This window comes from Prionailurus viverrinus, chromosome B1 (genome assembly GCF_022837055.1).
Source record: "Prionailurus viverrinus isolate Anna chromosome B1, UM_Priviv_1.0, whole genome shotgun sequence".
NCBI lineage: Eukaryota > Metazoa > Chordata > Mammalia > Carnivora > Felidae > Prionailurus > Prionailurus viverrinus.
In genome coordinates, this window is record NC_062564.1 from 180,775,525 (window position 1) to 180,794,398 (window position 18,874).

At 36.1% G+C, this 18,874-nt stretch overlaps 1 protein-coding gene across 6 annotated transcripts in view; it reads right to left on the reverse strand.

The window, feature by feature from the left end:
• Positions 1 to 1,942: 1,942 nt before the first annotated feature.
• Positions 1,943 to 18,874, reverse strand: part of PCDH7 (protocadherin 7) — a 421,068-nt gene continuing 404,136 nt past the window's right edge. For 3 of the 6 annotated variants that reach the window (XM_047856161.1, XM_047856160.1, XM_047856159.1), the window contains exon 3: positions 1,943 to 6,362. In XM_047856161.1, the coding sequence (XP_047712117.1) occupies positions 5,986 to 6,362 (377 nt within the window). In that variant the 3' untranslated portion in view covers positions 1,943 to 5,985. The remainder of the gene's footprint in view (positions 6,363 to 18,874) is intronic. The other 3 variants (XM_047856163.1, XM_047856162.1, XM_047856166.1) reach the window with 2 other exon arrangements.

Genomic DNA, 18,874 nt, shown 5'->3' on the forward strand with positions numbered 1-18,874 from the left:
TCATTCATATCCTCACACCTAGACTATTTATCCAGCCAGTGTCCATCAAAACCTCTTGGCCTGATAGATTAGGCCAGGGGTATTCAGCAGGAAGAAATTAGGCTATGCTGTTTTTAAGATTTACAATTTGCTGTCAGAAATCCCATACAAATTACAATTACTGCTGGGTATGTTGTGCAATGTCAAGTGAAGATAATTACCTGCCAATCTACATAATTAGCGCCCCCATCCCCCAAATTCCCACTTTACAAATGCCTATTTTATTCGGGTAAATGAGGAGAATTCTTTTCTTTGTCATTCTTCTAACTCATGCAAAATGTTTTGATTGGTACCTAAGCAAGCAGGGGGAAAATGTTAGTCTCGGCAGAACTTTACGTTGAAACTTTTTTCAACCTGAGAACAATTGTTATAGAGTAAAATCCTTCATATATGGCTCGTCTAATAGCTTTCTTTCACCTTATATGGCAGGTGTTACGGGAATTTTGAGATGAATCTTATAAAGCATTTGTAAACCATAATGTGTTCTATAAATGCAAGATAATGTTGTGCTAAGTCAAGCTTCTAAGTAACCAGATGAAACTCTTCCAAAGAGCCAGAGATGATAGAATAATGAGACTTAAGCCTTGGAAGCAATGCACATAACTTTCGTTGGCCTGCTTCTCGGGTCTACCTTCTTTCTAAATGTATCACTGTATTTTAACATTTTTGAGATTTTAAAAAGAATATATTTTTAACCTAAGAATGCAGTTTTAGGGTAAAGAGAAATATATATTGGCCAAATCTAAATAGAAAATGTTAAGCAGGAAAACACAGTGATTTCACTTTATTACCGTTCCACTGACTTCTGCACTGATGTTTGGTTCTCACCATTAGGAATGCAGAGAGCCCAATGAATGCATATATCATTGGGTCACCTCATTACAACTTGCAGCAGACTTTCTCAACATGCTTCACTCTCAATTCCTTCTTCAGAGAAGGAAGGCTGCCAGCCACAATCAATTTACAAAGATATCTTTGACTAAAGAAAGAATATGCCATTCTATATAAAGTATGTTGGATTTTCATCCAAGCAAGGGGGAAAAAAAATGGTAGAGAAACTTCCATGCAAGGATCTTGAGAATGACTATTTTCCCACACAGGTAGGTGTTGGCAGTGCGGTGGTGAGATGGGACAAAAATACCATGGAATCTATTAGCATACGTAGAAAGTATTTTCTTTCCCTTTTAAGTCTCTGAGCTGGATTAGAGAAGAGAATTTGCCTGTTTGAATAGACACCAACTAAATCAAGAAGATAACCATTATAGTTAGGGGTATAATCTGATTGCAAAAAGTAAACATAAGAGTTAAATAGATAGATAGATAGATAGATAGATATAGTAGTTGATTGAAAAAAATATACAAAGCAGAGGAAGCTTAAGTAAAGAAAATGAGTAAGATAAAAATTCTATCTTTTGCTTCCAGTTTTTTCTCTACATATCACATAATGTAAGACTCTTTAAGTCTCTCACGTATTTGTACTCACCACTGTTTTAGACTAAAAACAAACATTTCCTGAACAGATACATTTGGCTTAGAATGTTTTACCTTAAATGTGAAATTTCTCTAGATAACGCCTGAAAAGATCAATCTTCATATTCATGATGAGAAGTTCTTCTACTGTCCACTTAACGTGTAAAAAGCTAGCTAGGTAACTGTCTTAGGGATTATTTTGATGAAACTGAAGAATCCAAGTTCTATTCCGTTATAAAGTGAAGTGATATGACAGCTATGCATGGTGTCCTCTAAATCAACAATTACTGCAGCATTATCTTCTTTACTCCATCTTAATTTAGCAGAACTCAAACCATTTTAAATCAACCTGGTACATGCATCCATTCACTTCTCGTCCAATCAAACTGGAATTACCTGTCAACAGAGAAGTACACTTACGAGTGTGAAACCATTTGACCATGTTATATTTTAATTTGCAGAGACAAAAATGACAAGCAATTTATTTACATAAAACTGTACAAAAGCAAATTAAATTATGTAAAGTATTTCATAAATAGTTGGACGAGTGTTTAATACATTTCGTCATGTTTAGCATAGTTGCGTGCATAGTGACTTATAATAAAGGATGATAAATTGTTCTCTGCTTCACTATCAACATCCAAGTAGCAGAACAATAGTCAATGATTAACATTACAAACAGATCGTACCACACTGAATGCAAGTGCTTTAAAATGTAGGAAAAGTTGTCTGAAAGTAAACCCTAGGTAGCTGAAAAAACGATGCCTCCCTCCAGATGTTACTTATACCTCTGCCTGGGTCCCAACTAACCAGCTTTAGAATATTCAGGATCATCTTCACTTTTTTTTCCCTCCTAAGGACACATTGTATATTTATCATTGATACAATATACCTAAAATTACTTGGTCTTTGGATTTCTCAGTCCTGTTTTTAGGGATAGCTTGACTCTTGGCGGCTTCTTTGGGTCTGTGTGTTATTTTATTTTCTTATAAGACAGCTTCCTAGGGTAGCCTTTCAGCCAGACATCTTCAGTACCTTCTTAGTTTTTCTTTCCATAAAAATAATGCCTCCCTTGTTTTCTGAAACTCAGGCAGCAGGCCAGTCAGAAACCATACAGAAATGATATCTGGAGGTTCAGAATGAGCATTAGATTTGAGACTGAAGCTATGGACATACACTTAAATTTTAATATACATAAATTTATATAGTTACTCATTAATTTATAAATGTGTCCTAATGTATAATGCATGCAAAGTTCACTTGAGAGTCTTGCGTACAGAAAACAAGTATGGTTGATATACTGTCCAACCGAAATGAAACAGCAGCTAAAAGAAAAAATAACAACAAAAAGGAAATAAAGAACAGAAATTCGAAATCAATATTTGACCTTGCAGAATGGACTGATTTCACCCCTGATAATATCTCTCTGTGTTACTATTACAATAAATGCTTTAGCCTTCTAGTCAGAATTAAGCAGCCCATATTAATTAATGCCTTAGTTTTGTTTTATGAATGAACGGTATTTAAGACTGGTCCATTATCTGAGTTTGTCAGAAGGCAAATTTTTAATATATTATTTATTATTTTCAGAAAATAAACATGGATAAATATACAAGATCAAAAAAGTCGGGAATAGCCCATTTTCCCTCATTGTCCAAACCCAACAACCGTTTTTTTACCATAACAACAGGTATAAAAGGCACAGTTGCTTATTTTGCATTCACTCATTTATTTTTTTTTTGTGTCTTTTTATTGATTTTTTTCAAAAGCACTCTATATATGGAGTGGCACCAGATTTAACCTATTCAAAATAAAAGTCATACAAACACAAAATATATTTCTGTGTCATGCCAGCTCATTATATAATAAACATGTTATGAGAGCTAATTCTACTAGAATTACTGCGAATACTTACAGTACACGGAATTTTATTCTTTCACACCCATTTTAGTTCTAAAGAGAGGATCACGAGTTAAATGACAATGACATGGCTGTCTTGAACATGGTGCAAATGTCATTGGGGAATGTGGATCCAATTAATCCGAAGGTCCAGTATGACCCGTATTAGCTTTATAGACAACAGAAGGGTTTCAAAATAGAGTGAAATGAGCTATCTAATGGTTTCAAGTGTCTCATGAAAGAAATAAAAAAATGCATTAAAAAAAGTTTGTTGAACACCTGTGTTATGCAATTGAGTATTTGCTTCGTAACGTGCAAGAAAAAATATGTATACATTTCATAAGTATCTTTAGAAGTATTTTGTCTTAATAGGTACTTACAGATTATACAAGGCAGAACTGCTTTAATGCAGTTTCCTAACAAAGTACTAGAATTGCATCTTTCCATCATGTAAATAATAATCAAACATAAACATGTTCAATTATTGATATTTTAGTCCAACGTTTTTGTTTCAATTACATATCTTCTTTCATCCTAACTATTATACATAAACTAACATCCAAATGAAAACTCCATTTAAGAAAGAGCAGAAAGAAATGACCCCCAAAAAGTAGCCCACCAAACAGAGAAGTGTTTTTTAAAGATAAACGTTTTGATGACTTAATAGTGAGTTCACAACCTCTAGTCCAGGCTGCTTCACCTTATAGTCTAAGAAATTCTGTAAAGAATAAAACTATCCAAAACTACACTATTTCTAGAGTGCCATCAGCCTATGTCTTAACCAGGTTGCAAACATTCAGTTTGGGAACATTTGCTCTCTTCACCTGTTATCCCCTATTCCGTCCCTGGATTGTCACTTTTGTCTGAATGTCCCAGCTCAGTCTCCAATTATGTTAAATCATCTTCTATAGAACAAATGACTCAAAATCTATATATTCTGGTTTGGATTTTTTTTTACACTGAAAAAAACTTCATATTTTCCCACATTGAGATGTACATACAAGGAAACATATCATTGCCCAGAACTCCTTTCTTTCGTGTTCAGTCTGGATTTGTTTTAACTCATATGAAATAATGTCCAAAATCACACTTGTGACAAATCAATTAGGGTGTCACCTTGTTTCAATGTTGTGAGTTTTAAAAGAGTGCCATATTGCACAGGATCCAGAATTAATGCACTTGTGTTATCTGAAAGAGTGTGTCAAACACATGAAAAACTACAATTGGTATTTTGAAATGTAAAGAATAAGGCCAGGAAGCACAACCTGGATTCTAAAATGGTTAACAGTGAGTTTAACTTAAAAGACTGTATGCCCACATATCCTTCTTTCTCTACCTTCCCACAAATATGATTTTTAAAAGTGGAATCTTCCCTGCTAATATTCTTTTTTGAAACTAAACTTGAACCTAAACTAATCACCTACTCTAATACCAAAAATACATCACTTTAGTTTTTCATTTTCTGAGCTTTCAAAGAAAATCCATTTTATAAGAGAATGCCTGTTTTCGGGTATGGAGACAACATAAAATAAGCTAGTGTTGGAGTATTTCTGTGGGCGCATGGGTTCGGTTGCTTTTGTTTCTTAATGAATTTCCATGTCGAGACCAAATCTACCTCATGATTTCCCTGATCTGCCGTGTGATCTTTGGCCTTTTAATGACAATTAATGACAATTGTTCCAGTTCGTTGGTAATAGCGGTGTCGTTCGGGAAAAAAAAAAAAAATATATATATATATATATAATTTTTACAAGTTATAATTAGTGTAATTGACTTGTAATTGGCCAAGATTGTGTCCCTACAAAAAGTATTCAATGGACATATGGGGTTGAAGTTGATACTCCTGACTTGAAAAGAACAACGTATGCCAATTTGGGACTGCAATCTCCAGCGGGGTATTGTCTAGTTGTCAGTCTCTGTTATTAGAATATGGCACCTGTGAGATTCTCAATATGCCTCTTATGGAGTCCCCCTTTATAAGAACTGTACCTCTACAGGGACTCTATCATTTTGGGGAGATTGCCTTTCATGGTGATTAATCATATCCTGATGGTATGTCTGAAATACATCTTACCTGATCTGTTTTTGGTTTTGGTTTTGTTGTTGTCATCGTTGTCATTATTATTAGTATTATTTTATTTTCACGTTTATTTTTTTGACCAGCCGGATGGCATTCGAACTAAATCAAAGTGACAAAATCATGCTTCAGCTTAGGGATAATGAGAGTGTGTTGTGTTCTGCTAATCAGGCTTGTTACCATGAAAGAAAACTTGCAACCATCTTTTTTTTTTTTTTTTCCTCCTTGGAGGGGGATGGGGAAGAGGGATAGCAGGTGTTGGGAATAATCGGTGAAGGGGTTAGACATGCAAGTAACAAGGATGGTTTCTACATTGTACATTACAATCAGGCTAACAGTATCACTAAAGGCCTGATCTGGAGGCAGAAGTGGCAGGCAAAGCTTTGTCTCTTTGGTAGCCCCCTCTTTTTGATTAAACGGTTTTTCTTTGTAAGGTTTTTTTTTTGCCCCTTATTCTCCTTCTCATACATGAAAAGAACTTTGTTGTTCTCCTTTAGAGCCTACAGGTAAACTTCTCTTCTAGTGAGAGTATTGACAGGAGATGGCTTGTATTCCCCTGTTTTTGTAAGGGGAATATCCTCGGGGTTGGCTTCCTCATTTTTGCTGAAACTAGCTGCACTGAAGGTCTCATAGGACGAGGTCAACTTTTTGTTCAGGAGGTTTCTGTTGCGGTCACCCATGATGGCGGCCTCGCCATTGGCCAGCTTTTCCTGGCTTCCTCGTTCATCAACAGGCATGAAAGTGGAGAGTTTGGGCTGGCTCTTCTTCCTCTCTGGAGAAGTACGGACTGGCATCCAGCAGGAGTCTGAGTGGCCATATTCGTCACACTCACGGGTACACTTCCCAGTCAGGGCTACATCTGGAAGAGGTCTTGAATCTGAAATTCAAGGAGAAGGAAACGTTAAAGTTGGCCACCCTGCAACTGGCTTTCCTGATATGTATGAAATTGGAAGGGGGGGACATATATATATTATATATATATATAATATATATATTATATATATATATAATTTTTCATATTATTTTCCTTTTTTCAACACCCCGTACTTCATCATTACCATAGAGCCGTTTTGATTTCATATCCATTAAAGATAAGGTTTTGCGAAAAGAACAAATACTATGGAAAGAAAGGCATGAACAAACTAATACATTTAAGTCTGTAGGATAGATAGGTACACATGCATTTGTTACAGAACAGGGACATGTGTATATTCTCAAGTAGAAATAAAGTGCATATGTGTATTTGTATGGGTATAAATGTTTCCACATGCATAAGAAACGTTATTAAACCTAAATAGATAATTTGCTCTATTTATAAATTATCCCAGAAATCGTGTACTTTTGCCAATTGGATTTCATCCTGCTTATACATTATTCATGGAATGCAAATAGGCAAAACCTTATATTTAAAAGACATTCTAAAACATCAGGGTGACTCAGCAGAAGCTAAATTGACAGCACATTATTTGGTAAAAAGTAAAAAAAAAAAAAAAGCAAAGTACAAGTAGGTTATGGATGTGAACATATTAGCAACATCATCACCTACCCCACCCTAGCCCACACCCACCTCCCACCCACCATGTCACATGACCTAATATGTGCTGTAGGATAATCCCTTAAGTGTTCACAGAAGAAAACATTTGCCAGTGTGTTTGCTGAATAGAAATATTAGGTGAAATGCAGCGTATTGGGTAAATGCAGTCAAGCTCCTAAAGTTCTGATGAAATAGCGTGTACACCTAATGAATGTTAATGCCTTGTAGAACTGGAAATGTCTTCTAGTACTGTGAAACGAAGTCATATCTAGAGAGTTCTTAGGGATCAGGATTAGAGATGGAAATTGAGAATTATCTGAATATGTAAGCAAAATCATTAATATGTGTCTGTCTTTGGAGAATATGTATGCATTTTCTTACTTGACATTTTTTAACAGACTATTTTTCTTTGAAAAAGAGAGAGAGAGAGAGAGAGAGAGAGAGAGAGAGAGAAACTGCTCTACCTCAACAGATTCTAAATGAATTGCTTCTAGGGTATTATTTACTATAAATTTTAGTTTATTTTATTGTCAAACAAAAGAACATAATATGACTGCGCTCCAATTTATATCATATGGCATCATGTTTTCTTTCTTTCTTTCCTTCTTTCCTTCTTTCTGTCTTTCAACAAGGCTTTGCACTTAAAAGACTGACAAATTTTAACCTCTGCAAATACATTCACATCAATGGAATCAGTGAAATTTGCTTCTACATAACCTTGCGTAGATTTGGTTTAAAATAGACAAAGGGGTTATTTACATTATCCCCAATATATTTATACTGTCTGCTTCTGTCTCCACACACCATCCTCTATAATTTAACATTACATTCCTATCTGGGCTATCATTTGTATAGGCTATTTCAGAAGTTTTACCCTGCCAAATCTCCTAAATCAAAGCAGTCCAATGCATGCCATTTTTCCCCCTGCAGTGATGGATAACTGAAGTATTGACATTTGTCAGTCCATTGATTTTTGAGCCACTATGGCCTGAGATTTTTATGCTGTGTGCTGAGAGTTCAATGAGGAAATGCCAGTGCTCTTCCCAGAAAATCTACAGTGACTTTAATCTTTCCAAAAGGTAAAATGCAAAGATAATTATTTATTGTAGTTGCACATGCTGTGCTATTTGACTTCTAAGGGGGAAGACCCTACTAATTGTATCATCAAAAGATAAAGCACTTTCTTATTCATTTTCTTATGCCAAAAATTCCCTCTGTGTCTCTCAAACACATATTTTAGATGCATTTAAAAAAAATCAAACTATTGGCAATTTTAGGAATGATTTTTGTAATGTAGTTAGTTTAAATGAACAAAATGTGAGGTCTTTGGGAATATTTTCCATCTTGGGATGCTTTATTTATTTGAAGCTGACTTAAATGCCTTGAGCAGGAAAAACCCTTATAAAAATGACAAGTGTAAGATCAGACCTATTTTATTCTAAATATTCCTTTTTTTTTTGCATCACTTTAACAAGTTCAAATTTTTCTTTTTCTTGTATGATAGTGCCTCTCAAAAAAACAAGAAAGTGATCAGGAATAAAGCTACTAAAATAGGAAAAATCTCTTTGAATGTGGTCATCATTCCGTGTAAAAATGACCCAGAATGCTCTCCAAACCTCTAAGTTTACTTAAGTCTCACACAACGTGTCAGTTTACTTGCACAGTGATTTAGATGTCCTCTGCTTTGGGGGGATTCATTCGTGTTTTCAGTCTTAAATTTGTGGCACTTTGTTTTTCTTTTGCTTGAGATACATTTAGAGACAGCTCGGAGTGCTGTGTAACATGCAAACAATTCTTCTTACCTGTTGTTTTACACGTGTACCTGAATGCCCTGTAGTTGATAAGAAATTATATTTATTTAGATTGACTCAATTTCTCATCAAGTAGAAACGAGATACTCTTCAATTTCTTCCCTCAGCCTTTACTTCATAGTCTGGATTATTTCCTGTGAAAATCGATTTCCTCTTATTGCTTTCACCAAAGGCAACTTGTCTTCTCTGCCATCAGCCGCCTGTGGGCTGTCACGTCTCTATCCAAGAGGCACGACTTTTAATAAGGATCTCCCGTCACTTCCAAAGTCAGACACTTGATTGGGGACCACAGTGGAAGTTGACAAGCCTAATTGGCTGAGACATGTTGCAGTGTTTGTCATCACATTTAGAAAATAATCGAGAGAGGCTATAAGAGACTCATCACAAGCAATCAAAACTTCCAATCTTGATGAGTCAAATGAATCCTCAAAAGCAATGCCAATGGTTAACAAATGCAATTTATATTATGATGCTATTTATTAAGGGAAGGCATGAGTGGAATAGTGTTTTCCTGTGTCTCTATATTTTCTTATTTTCACTATGCAAGTCTACTTTTTTTTTTTGGTAACACAAAAGTTATATAGGGTCTTCAAGAATCATTGAAGGTACTTCTTCTCCCTTTCATAAAAGGTACACTCTTAAAATGTCCTGCTTTGTGGAATTACAGAGGCGCACCTTACATAGCCAGTAACCATCTTTCAGTCTTCCATCGAAGGATGTGGTTTTGATATCTAAGAACATTATTTCACTCTTTGGTCTAGTACTACGTCTTTTAATTTGGACCTGAGTGAAGACAGGAGGTAGTTAATCACAACTCTTGTCAGTTGGCGTTGAGTAAATCAATAAAAAGTAAAATATTCTGTATCAAATTAAATGGTATTCACTATCAGCATTTTCCACCACAAAATCGGTTCCTTAGAGCCCCCCTCCAAACCCCTGCTTAATCATATCAAATCTTGCAAAAAGTGGATGTAGGAATGATATTCATCAGATCCTATGGCTGCTTTAGCATTGCCTGTGGCATTCCAGTTATGCTATTTACTAGAACCATCACATCGGCTTGGAGAGTTAACGGCCTTTCTTAGGCATTAAGTTAATTTGCTTCTTGCAAGTCCAGCTTTAAGCCATCCTAATAGCTGACAATTTATAGCATAGAAAGTACTTTCCCACGCCCACTCTTTTTACTTATCACCTTAGCCCAAGAGCAAGGAGGGTGGCAGCAGTGAGGGGCCCAGTCTCGGGAACAGCGAAAGCCAAAGAATAAGTGTTTTGACTTTCACTTTAGTGTCGCTCATAACACCATAATGCTCCTTCTTAAAATGTAACAGCTGGGTAGTTAGAGGTCAACTGCGGCTACCCATGGCCATAAGGAAAAGCTAGAGTCTCCAAAGGAAGAGGAAAAAAAAAAAAGTGTCTGGGCAGCTCAGGACATAGGTTCCACAAAGTCCCCAATCTTACTACTTCGTGACAAAAATGGTGAGACCTCCCTAAAACCATACATCTCTTAAAGTAGAGGAAATTATAATGAATTTAAGGACTCGAGCTCTTTCTCAGAAAAGAAGTGCAGGCGTCCTTACTGGGCTCGGTAGATGAGCCGACCTGGGAAAATGCTGGTACAGTGATCTCAACAATAAGTGACCGACAGACGATATGTGGAATCATCAGAAAGAGCAAGGAAACCCCAGATTTATGCAGGCATTTCATGTTTCCTGACGCTGTCCTATACAGTTCAGAAACCATTACAGGCGTCTTTATTACTGAAAGGAACTGTATGGTTCAGACTTCTTGAAGACAGATCTGCACCAGTAGGGATTTTCGTATGCTGAGTTATGCATCCTGTCAGAATCCTGGGCACCCCCTTTACTTCAGGCCCTTGGCTTGGGGCTGAAGATACAAGGATATTTTCTTCTCCTAAGAGAAGGCATGAACATGTTGCATTTATAGTTTTAAAATATTTCCAATGAGGTTTTCTTTCAAGCTCAGTTATTTAAAGCTATCTGCATCGTTTCCTTATTTGTTCGATACACAAATTACTTAACTCTCTGATCCTGTGATAAATGAGCTGTTAGTCAAGGTGTTGATGTTCATACCATTCCTACAATTTTTTTTTAACTCAAACACTGGAATATTATTAAAATTACTTGAGAAAATTCTGCAAATGAAAAATTGTGTCATTCTCTCCTTTTGGGGAGGGGAAAAACACATAGAGGCACCTTTTGCTTTTCTTTCTTTTTAAAGTATTTTCTTTTTATACTTCCTGATTTCCTGTTATACAAAGACTTCTTTTTCTAAAGTCACATCTAAATTCTGGTGGAATTTACTGGACAATGAAAAGGTTTTACAAAAGGATGAACAACAAAAAGTAAGACAATTGGTAATGGTTTTCCAACAAATATTTTAACATTACCTTTATTTTTGTAATCCAAAAGAAAATGTCTCTTTTACTCAAATGATTGAATAAAGGGCTTTCTTTTAAAATGGTTGTAAGAAAATGATTCACTTTTGTTTTATATAATACAACTGAGTACATGATTAAATAAACCCTTTACTGGAAAATTATTATTGCAGTCAACCAAGAACACGTGTCAGGGGATGAAATCCACAAAGCTCACATGGACTTCGACTTGGCTTTTTAATGTAAATAAACTAAAGATCCCTACCTTTTATCTGTGTGGGGAATTTGGGAAAACTGAAAAGGTAAGCACATAAATAGATAATGGAGAGGGTAGGAACCATTGATGCGGGCAAGCAGTTTGTAATCCTTTAAATGTCTGAATACTGTCTGGAAGAAGGGGAGATTTACAGTTACCTGAGTGTCACCTAGGGGTACAAAAAAGGGCTTAAGATTTTTAAATAGTGTTCTAATTTGTCACAAAATCACTTGATCCAAACAAATTAGAAGAGGATATGAGGATGGCCCATCCACCCAACCTTAACTTCAGTCTTACCTATGGACTCCTAAGCATATCCCGATTGGGAAACAAGTTTGTGAAAAGAACAAATTTTTTTGTCTCAGCATTGGTGAGTGCAATTCTGGGTGCAGCAGGTAGAAGCTGTATGACTTTGGATGTAATTTCTCTGAGCCTCAAGATCCTTGTGTTTGAATTAATAATATCTACTCCCTTACCTATTGCAGGGATAAAAGAATTAATGTAGAGAATACCTATGGTCTCTGGTGCAGTGTAGATGTTCAGTAAACAGTAGATCATAGCCCCTTTAGATAATTAAGGAGGTATATATATATATATATATATCTACACATAAGGAGGTATATATATATATATATATATATACACACACATACATAAGGATATATATATATATATATATATATATATATAATCTCTCTAGTCTTCCATAAGTGAAAAGTATATTATTTAGGGAAATAGGAGCCAGGCTCCTTGGATTCAAAATCTTAATTTTGTCACTTTAGGGAGTATGTAATTGTGAACAAGTCACTTGATTTTTTTCTCAAGTTTATTTACTTTGAGAGAGAGAGACAGATAGAGAGAATGAGTAGGGGAGGGACGGAGAGAGTGGGGGAGAGAATCCCAAGCAGGCTCCATGCTGCCAGCACAGAGCCCGATATGGTGCTCTATCCCACAAACTGTGAGATCGTGACCTGATCCAAAAATCAAGAATAGAATGCTTAACTGACTGAGGCATCCCGATGCCCTATAAGTAACTTGATTTATTTAAATTACCTCATCTATATAACAAGTATAAGAATAAATTAACTTCTTAGGATTATGGTGAGCATTAAGTGTGTTAACATAGGTAAAATGTTTGTAATAATTCTCAAACACCCAATAAACCCTTAATAAATATTAGCTACTTCAGGCACACCATCCCTCATGCACAATTCTGTCCTCAAAAGAGCTTTGAAAACCAAAGTTTTGTTTTGTTTTGTTTTCCCATAAATTTACACCCCGGACATTCAATCTAAGGCTATTCTTCATCTTTATCTTATGTGGTATAAATATTTATGTTTTTCTCTAGAAATAGTGTGTTTCATTAAGAGCACTGTCTAGGTCTTAGATTTTTTAAGTAATGTATGATGCATGCACGATAATACCTTTTTTAACATACGAAGGACTCTGAATTTTCAGATGTATTTGGTTAAAAGGTTTTCAGAAAACATTTTGTGGAATTAATACCAACCATCAATCAAAAGGGCATGTATTTTGAGTTACTTTTCCTGTTGTTCTAATGTCTTTATGCTTATAGAGTCTGCAGTATACCAGACCTACCATCTGTTTAGGAAAATACACAGGTTGCCATATCCTGGATACTCTACGTCAGGTGCTTATTTATTAAGACTTTTCCAGAGAAGACGTATTCCGTATATGTCATGATGTTTGCTCCAAACGAAAAAGGAAATGCTCTATTATTTGCAGTTACCTTTACAACCTACCCAGAACAATCTCACAATTAATACTTTTTATCTGAAAGAGATTTGCCCCTTAAGTACTGGGTTGTTACTTGCTACATTGCTTTGCCTGTATGAGTTGTAACATAAGAAGGTGCTCTGAAGAGAGGCCAAAAATTGGCAATAAACTAATCTAAGACTAAGAGGTTGAAATTTAGGAAGGACAATAAATGTAGCAGGGCAAACCCCTCAGATTCAGGGCACCCTTCATACACCGGAAATAACGCAACAAAAAGCCATTCAGCAAACGAGCTCTGTAGATCTCATGATGCCTGTACATGACGGTTGTGAATCGTGGCATAAGGCCAGGAATTAATCTCCTATACACATTACTTTGGAATGTGACATCACTGATCTTATGTCAAGATGTAGATTCTACGTCTGTACCTCTCGAAGACAGGCCAGTTTAGATGATTGGAATGTGGCAGAAGTGAAACCATGTTATTTCCACACTAGGTTTCAAGAAGTCTAGCAACAACATCTATTGCATTTGCCTGTGGAACCCTGCCATCCCTACCCCAAGAGAACACACAATCTAGCTTCTTTGAAGGTGAAACACTATTTGAGAAAGAGACTCCCTCATAACTGAGCCATGCACAGTTATGAGCTACAGAAATGTGAGAAGTAATAAACCTTTGTCGTTTGAAGCCCCTACATTATGCTTGTTTGTTTTTGCTTTCCTGGGAGGGGGAAGAGTTTATCAATACAGTGATGGATCACAGAGATAATGATCATGGGTGTATTATTATAGGATCTGCTATATATAAACAACAGCGAGATCTGGAAATAACATATGCTACTTATTTTATGTCTTCTTATCATGAGTCACAAACTGACCAATATTACTGAAAGTACAACTCTTGCAAAGAACATTTTCAGAGACGTATGCACATTTTAATTAACAAGTTCAAGCTGAGGGCTACTAGAGAAAGCTCTGGAAATTCTGGGTATGCAATTATAGGATTTCACTGCATTTTCTACCTAGGAGTGTTCTAGTTCAAGCTGACATGCCAAGACAATATTAAAATGTTTAAACATGTTTGAAAGCATCAGCAACTTTTCTCTGTACCTTAGGCTAAACTCAGTTAAACAGCAATTGAATGTATCTCAAGAAGCGTTTACTGCCCTGAGGCTTAGACCACTGTCATTCTGAATGTGGCATTATCATATACAGAGGAGACAGCGCACACCATGTCTCAAGCAGTCTTGCTGAATCAACTCAAACATGAATCTGCTGGTTGGCACATGAAAACTGCACTACAGCAGAAAAATCTACGGTGACTGCTTGGGAGTGATCAATTTATGCGCATCAGAGATGTGATTTCACTTTGATTTCTCTCTTTATACATGAAAATTACAGGGGGTGCAGGTTACACTGAGTGGAAGGAGAAGAAGGAAAGAACTGGAAATGAGAAGATGCTCCGATATTGATCAAAAGAGTTCATAAAACCCAGGAAAAGACTGGGGGCATTTATTTCACAAGTTAGCAATTCATTATTCCACTAAAGGCCAATCCTGGTTTTTCAACCACTCGTGCTTATTTTCTACCGCAAAAGTCCTATCTTTCATAAGTTTTTTTCTTATGTTAGAAGTTATTTGTTTTGGGTGTCAAAGTCTTCAATAATCTGATAAAAACTACAAGTATTGCCCCCCCCCCGATGGAGATATATATACCACACAAAATTGCATAAGGTTTCCATGGGGTTCAAGGTAACCAAGTTAGGATCACAATATATTTGCAGCCTCCTGGTGGATGGGAGAAAGATGGAATATTTTTTAGACTTGACATTTTTTTCCCCTTTGAGTTTGATTCAAAAGTTAAGAAATATTTCACAATCCGACATGCATCTTCAAAAAATAGAAATTATATGCAGTAAATAAATTATCATTCAAATACTGATGGAAAGATTTAAAACAAACAAAAACAATTTATGAAACAGATATTGAAGTAAGAAAAAAATAATTTTGGTTTGACCATGTTATTTGAGTTTGGTCACATTAATGTTCCAATCTGAAAGCCCCAATAATCTATAAGGCTTTACGTAAATAGGAAATTAAAGTTTGGGGATAGATTTAACAGATTGCTCATCACGAGTTGGAAAATGTATTCTTTCCTAAATGTGATATCCAACATTTGCTTCAAATCGGGGTCTTGGATTGCCAGCGACCAGATCTCCATTCACTTACTAGAAGATGGGAGGTGGATTGTTGTTATTATGAAAACTTACACAAAAATAATGATAATCCAGATGAAGTTTTCTTTTTTTTTTTAAGTTAATGAAAGGTATTAGCCTCTTTATAGTGGTTTTCCTGTTGCTAACACTAAAAGCGTTGCAAACATCAACTTTGAGTCACTTGCAGTAAGTCTCAAATCTTCAGTTTTCTTGTTGACCATAAAGTTGTAGAATATATACCCTACAATAAATATTAATATTACCTTTAGGAATGTATGTTTACTCTAAAACTAGTACATGAAGTCTCGATTAACTGTTAGAATATTATCTTTGGATTGTGTTCTTAAAGGCAGTGTTCATTTTATCTTTGCCTCCCCACATAACATAATTCTGTACAAATAAAGAGGATAAAAAATTGAAAAAAATCAATTAATATATATTATTTTCTCCAACTTTCTTTCCTCCAACATAAGCCACTATAAAGCATTTAAAAAATAAGCAAGAAGTTTACAAACAGTTCCTGTACTAAGGATCTGGTATTAAATACCTATATACTGAATGCAAATATGTTCAATATTAAAACAATTAATTCAATATGTGGGGACGTCTTAAGTAAGAAGAACATCACTACAGTGGCTATGATAAGATAGAAGATATTTCTAAGTATTGTTTTCTATGCATTATTTTGTGTGAAGTCCAGAATAAAATAAACTATGTTAAAGCTCAAATCATGTAGGAAGGAGAACTGTAATGTAATTGTGATTACTCTTTGCACGAGGGCAAATTGCAGCAATTTAGATTTATGGAAGCAATGTAATTATTTTTTTTAATGTGGCAAAAAAGCACAGTACCCATGCATTTTCTTCTTCAACGTAGTGATCTTCAGAAACTATGCAATTATTCTAATGATATGGCCATTTTCAAATATACTCTCAAACTCTTTGTTTGAGATTACCTATTGAAATATTTCACAAGTTGTACAGAAAAGCTTATCTGATTGGAAGTACTTCTGTAATAACAGCTGCGTTGTAACAGAATCCCATTAGTTATTGTGATTTGGGACAAAGACAAGAAGTTCCTCCTTTGTGTTTCTTACTCTCAGGAAGTTTTCATGAAAACTTTGTTTTGCAGTGCTGTTGAGAGATGAGGTCTGGGCAGCTTTTAGTGGGTGGGAGCTGAGAAACCATTTATGAGGAGAGTTCTAAAACCGCTGGAATTCTGGCTCCTTACTCTTGTCAATAAGTTGATCAGTTGAAACTAAACTTGGCAATCACAATTAAGACTGAAAGAGTTAAGAGCATGGGAGTGCAGGGCAGGTAAATAAAAGGAAAAGGAAGGAAAGAACTGTTCTCGATTAGCAAACAGGACTCAAAGAGCAGCTAAAGTGGGGGAAATCAATGAAGTAACACTGGATCAGTCTGCTTGATTGATTTTTGCTGCTCATTGAAATGTTTTCCTTTATTTACTTCCTATTTCTTCAGAGAGTGGCAAAGTCTCACTATTGAACCTCCCTTGGAGCCTCTGATTGGCAGAGAAGCGAGCTCTGGGTATCCTCTCTTGCTTACATTGTATCTTCTCATGCTGCATGGATCCAGAGGCACTTCTAATGCTCCATGTGACTCTGCAGAAGCCATCTTGCATATCCTCTCCCTTTTGGTGGTGGGCAGAACAATGGCTCCCTGCAAGGATGCTACCTCATAACCCCCAGAACCTGTGAACATGTTAGGTTACCTGGGATAGGGGGATTAAGGTTTCAGATGGTGTTGATGTTGCCAACATACTGACCTCAAAATAGGGAGATTTTTAGGGGGTTAGGCTACAAACCAAGGAACGAGGGAAGGCTCTGGAAAAGGCAAGGCAACAGATTCTCTTCTTCAGCCTCCAGAAAGGAAAGTAGCCCTTGTGAGACTAATTTTAGCCCAGGAAGACCCATGCCAGACTTCTGACCTACAGAACTTTAAGATAATACATTTTTGTTTTTTCTAAGACACTAAATTTGTAGCACTTTGTTACCATTTCAAGAGGAACTAAATACACACTTCCATCAATTTTCTGGTTAGAGTAGGGACAGCATAGACTTGATGTATTTGATCCTTTCTACCCATATTCCATCCATGAAAGGAAATAGAGTAGAACACTTTTGATCTGTAATGTTTTCATTGAGTCATGTTTATCTAATTTTTGAGCATCTGCTCAAGAATTTTTATGTTGCACATTTGAAAATTTCACTATATCATAGTATATCATTGTCTAAGTAATTTGTATATGACAAATCAACAAAGTTCGATTTCTTTTTAGTCCAGTAAAGTACTAACAACTCACTTTTCTGAACAATCACCTCCTCCTGCTCCCTCCCATCCCTCCAGTGATAACCCTCTCTGAGATCCTTACCAGAATAATCACTTTAAGCCATTCTATATTTGGGAGGTTTGATTCCCAAAAATAGAAAGAAAGAAGGGTGGGGGGGGGAGGGTGGGGAAAGAGAGAGAGATAAAGAGACAGAGAGAGGAAGAGAGAGAGAGGGAGAGAGAAAACTGGGCATTACACAACATCTAAGAAGTAGAGCCAGGAACTAGAACATGGCCCTAAAGAGAGCTTTGTCAGATTTATGGGGATTTTGTGACTTCCTGATATCTATTACTTGAGTATCATTTTTGTGTTGGTGTTTGTTTTGTTTTAAAATGTTTTTTTATTTATTTAATTAATTAATTTATTTATTTATTTTGAGAGACTGAGAGAGTGCACGCAGGAGAGGGGCAGGGGCAGAGACAGGGAGAAAGAGAGAATCCCAAGGAGGCTCTGAACTGTCCGTGTGGAGCCTGATGCTGGGCTTGAACTCACAAACCGTGAGATCATGATTTGAGCCAGAATCAAGAGTCAGTCACTTAACCAACCGAGCCACCCAGGCACCTCTGTTTTTGTTTTTATTTAGCCTGTTTTGTGCCTAGGAGTTAGCAGTAGCATTTCTACTAAGAAAACACCTGTATCATTATTTTAAGGACATTAAGTAGAGTAGCAATTCTCTTTCTAGAAGAAAACCCCCTTCTATAAATTTCAGTATAAACTTCAAATTCCAAGTGTTTGCACAGAAGCCCCTTCAGCATCTCTATCCTGTCTACCTGTCATCCTTAATCTCTTTCCATTCTTACTTGCTTTCTTTGGCCACTTCAACAGACCTAATGCAGTTGTCATTTCCAGAAAGCCCGTTGCTATTCTATTTGCTCATGATCTTACCGTGTTGCCTTTTATACTAGTCCTTGCCTTGTCCCACCAAACCCTTCAAAATCCAGTTCCAAAATATCTCCTTTGAGATTTCTTCTAACCAAACTAATAGTGATTTCTCTTGATTTCTTCTTAATGTCATTGGCCAAACAGAAAAGGTGGTGATTTTTGTTTGTTTGGTATTTGCAGATCTGAGTAAATTTCTCAACTATTCATTTT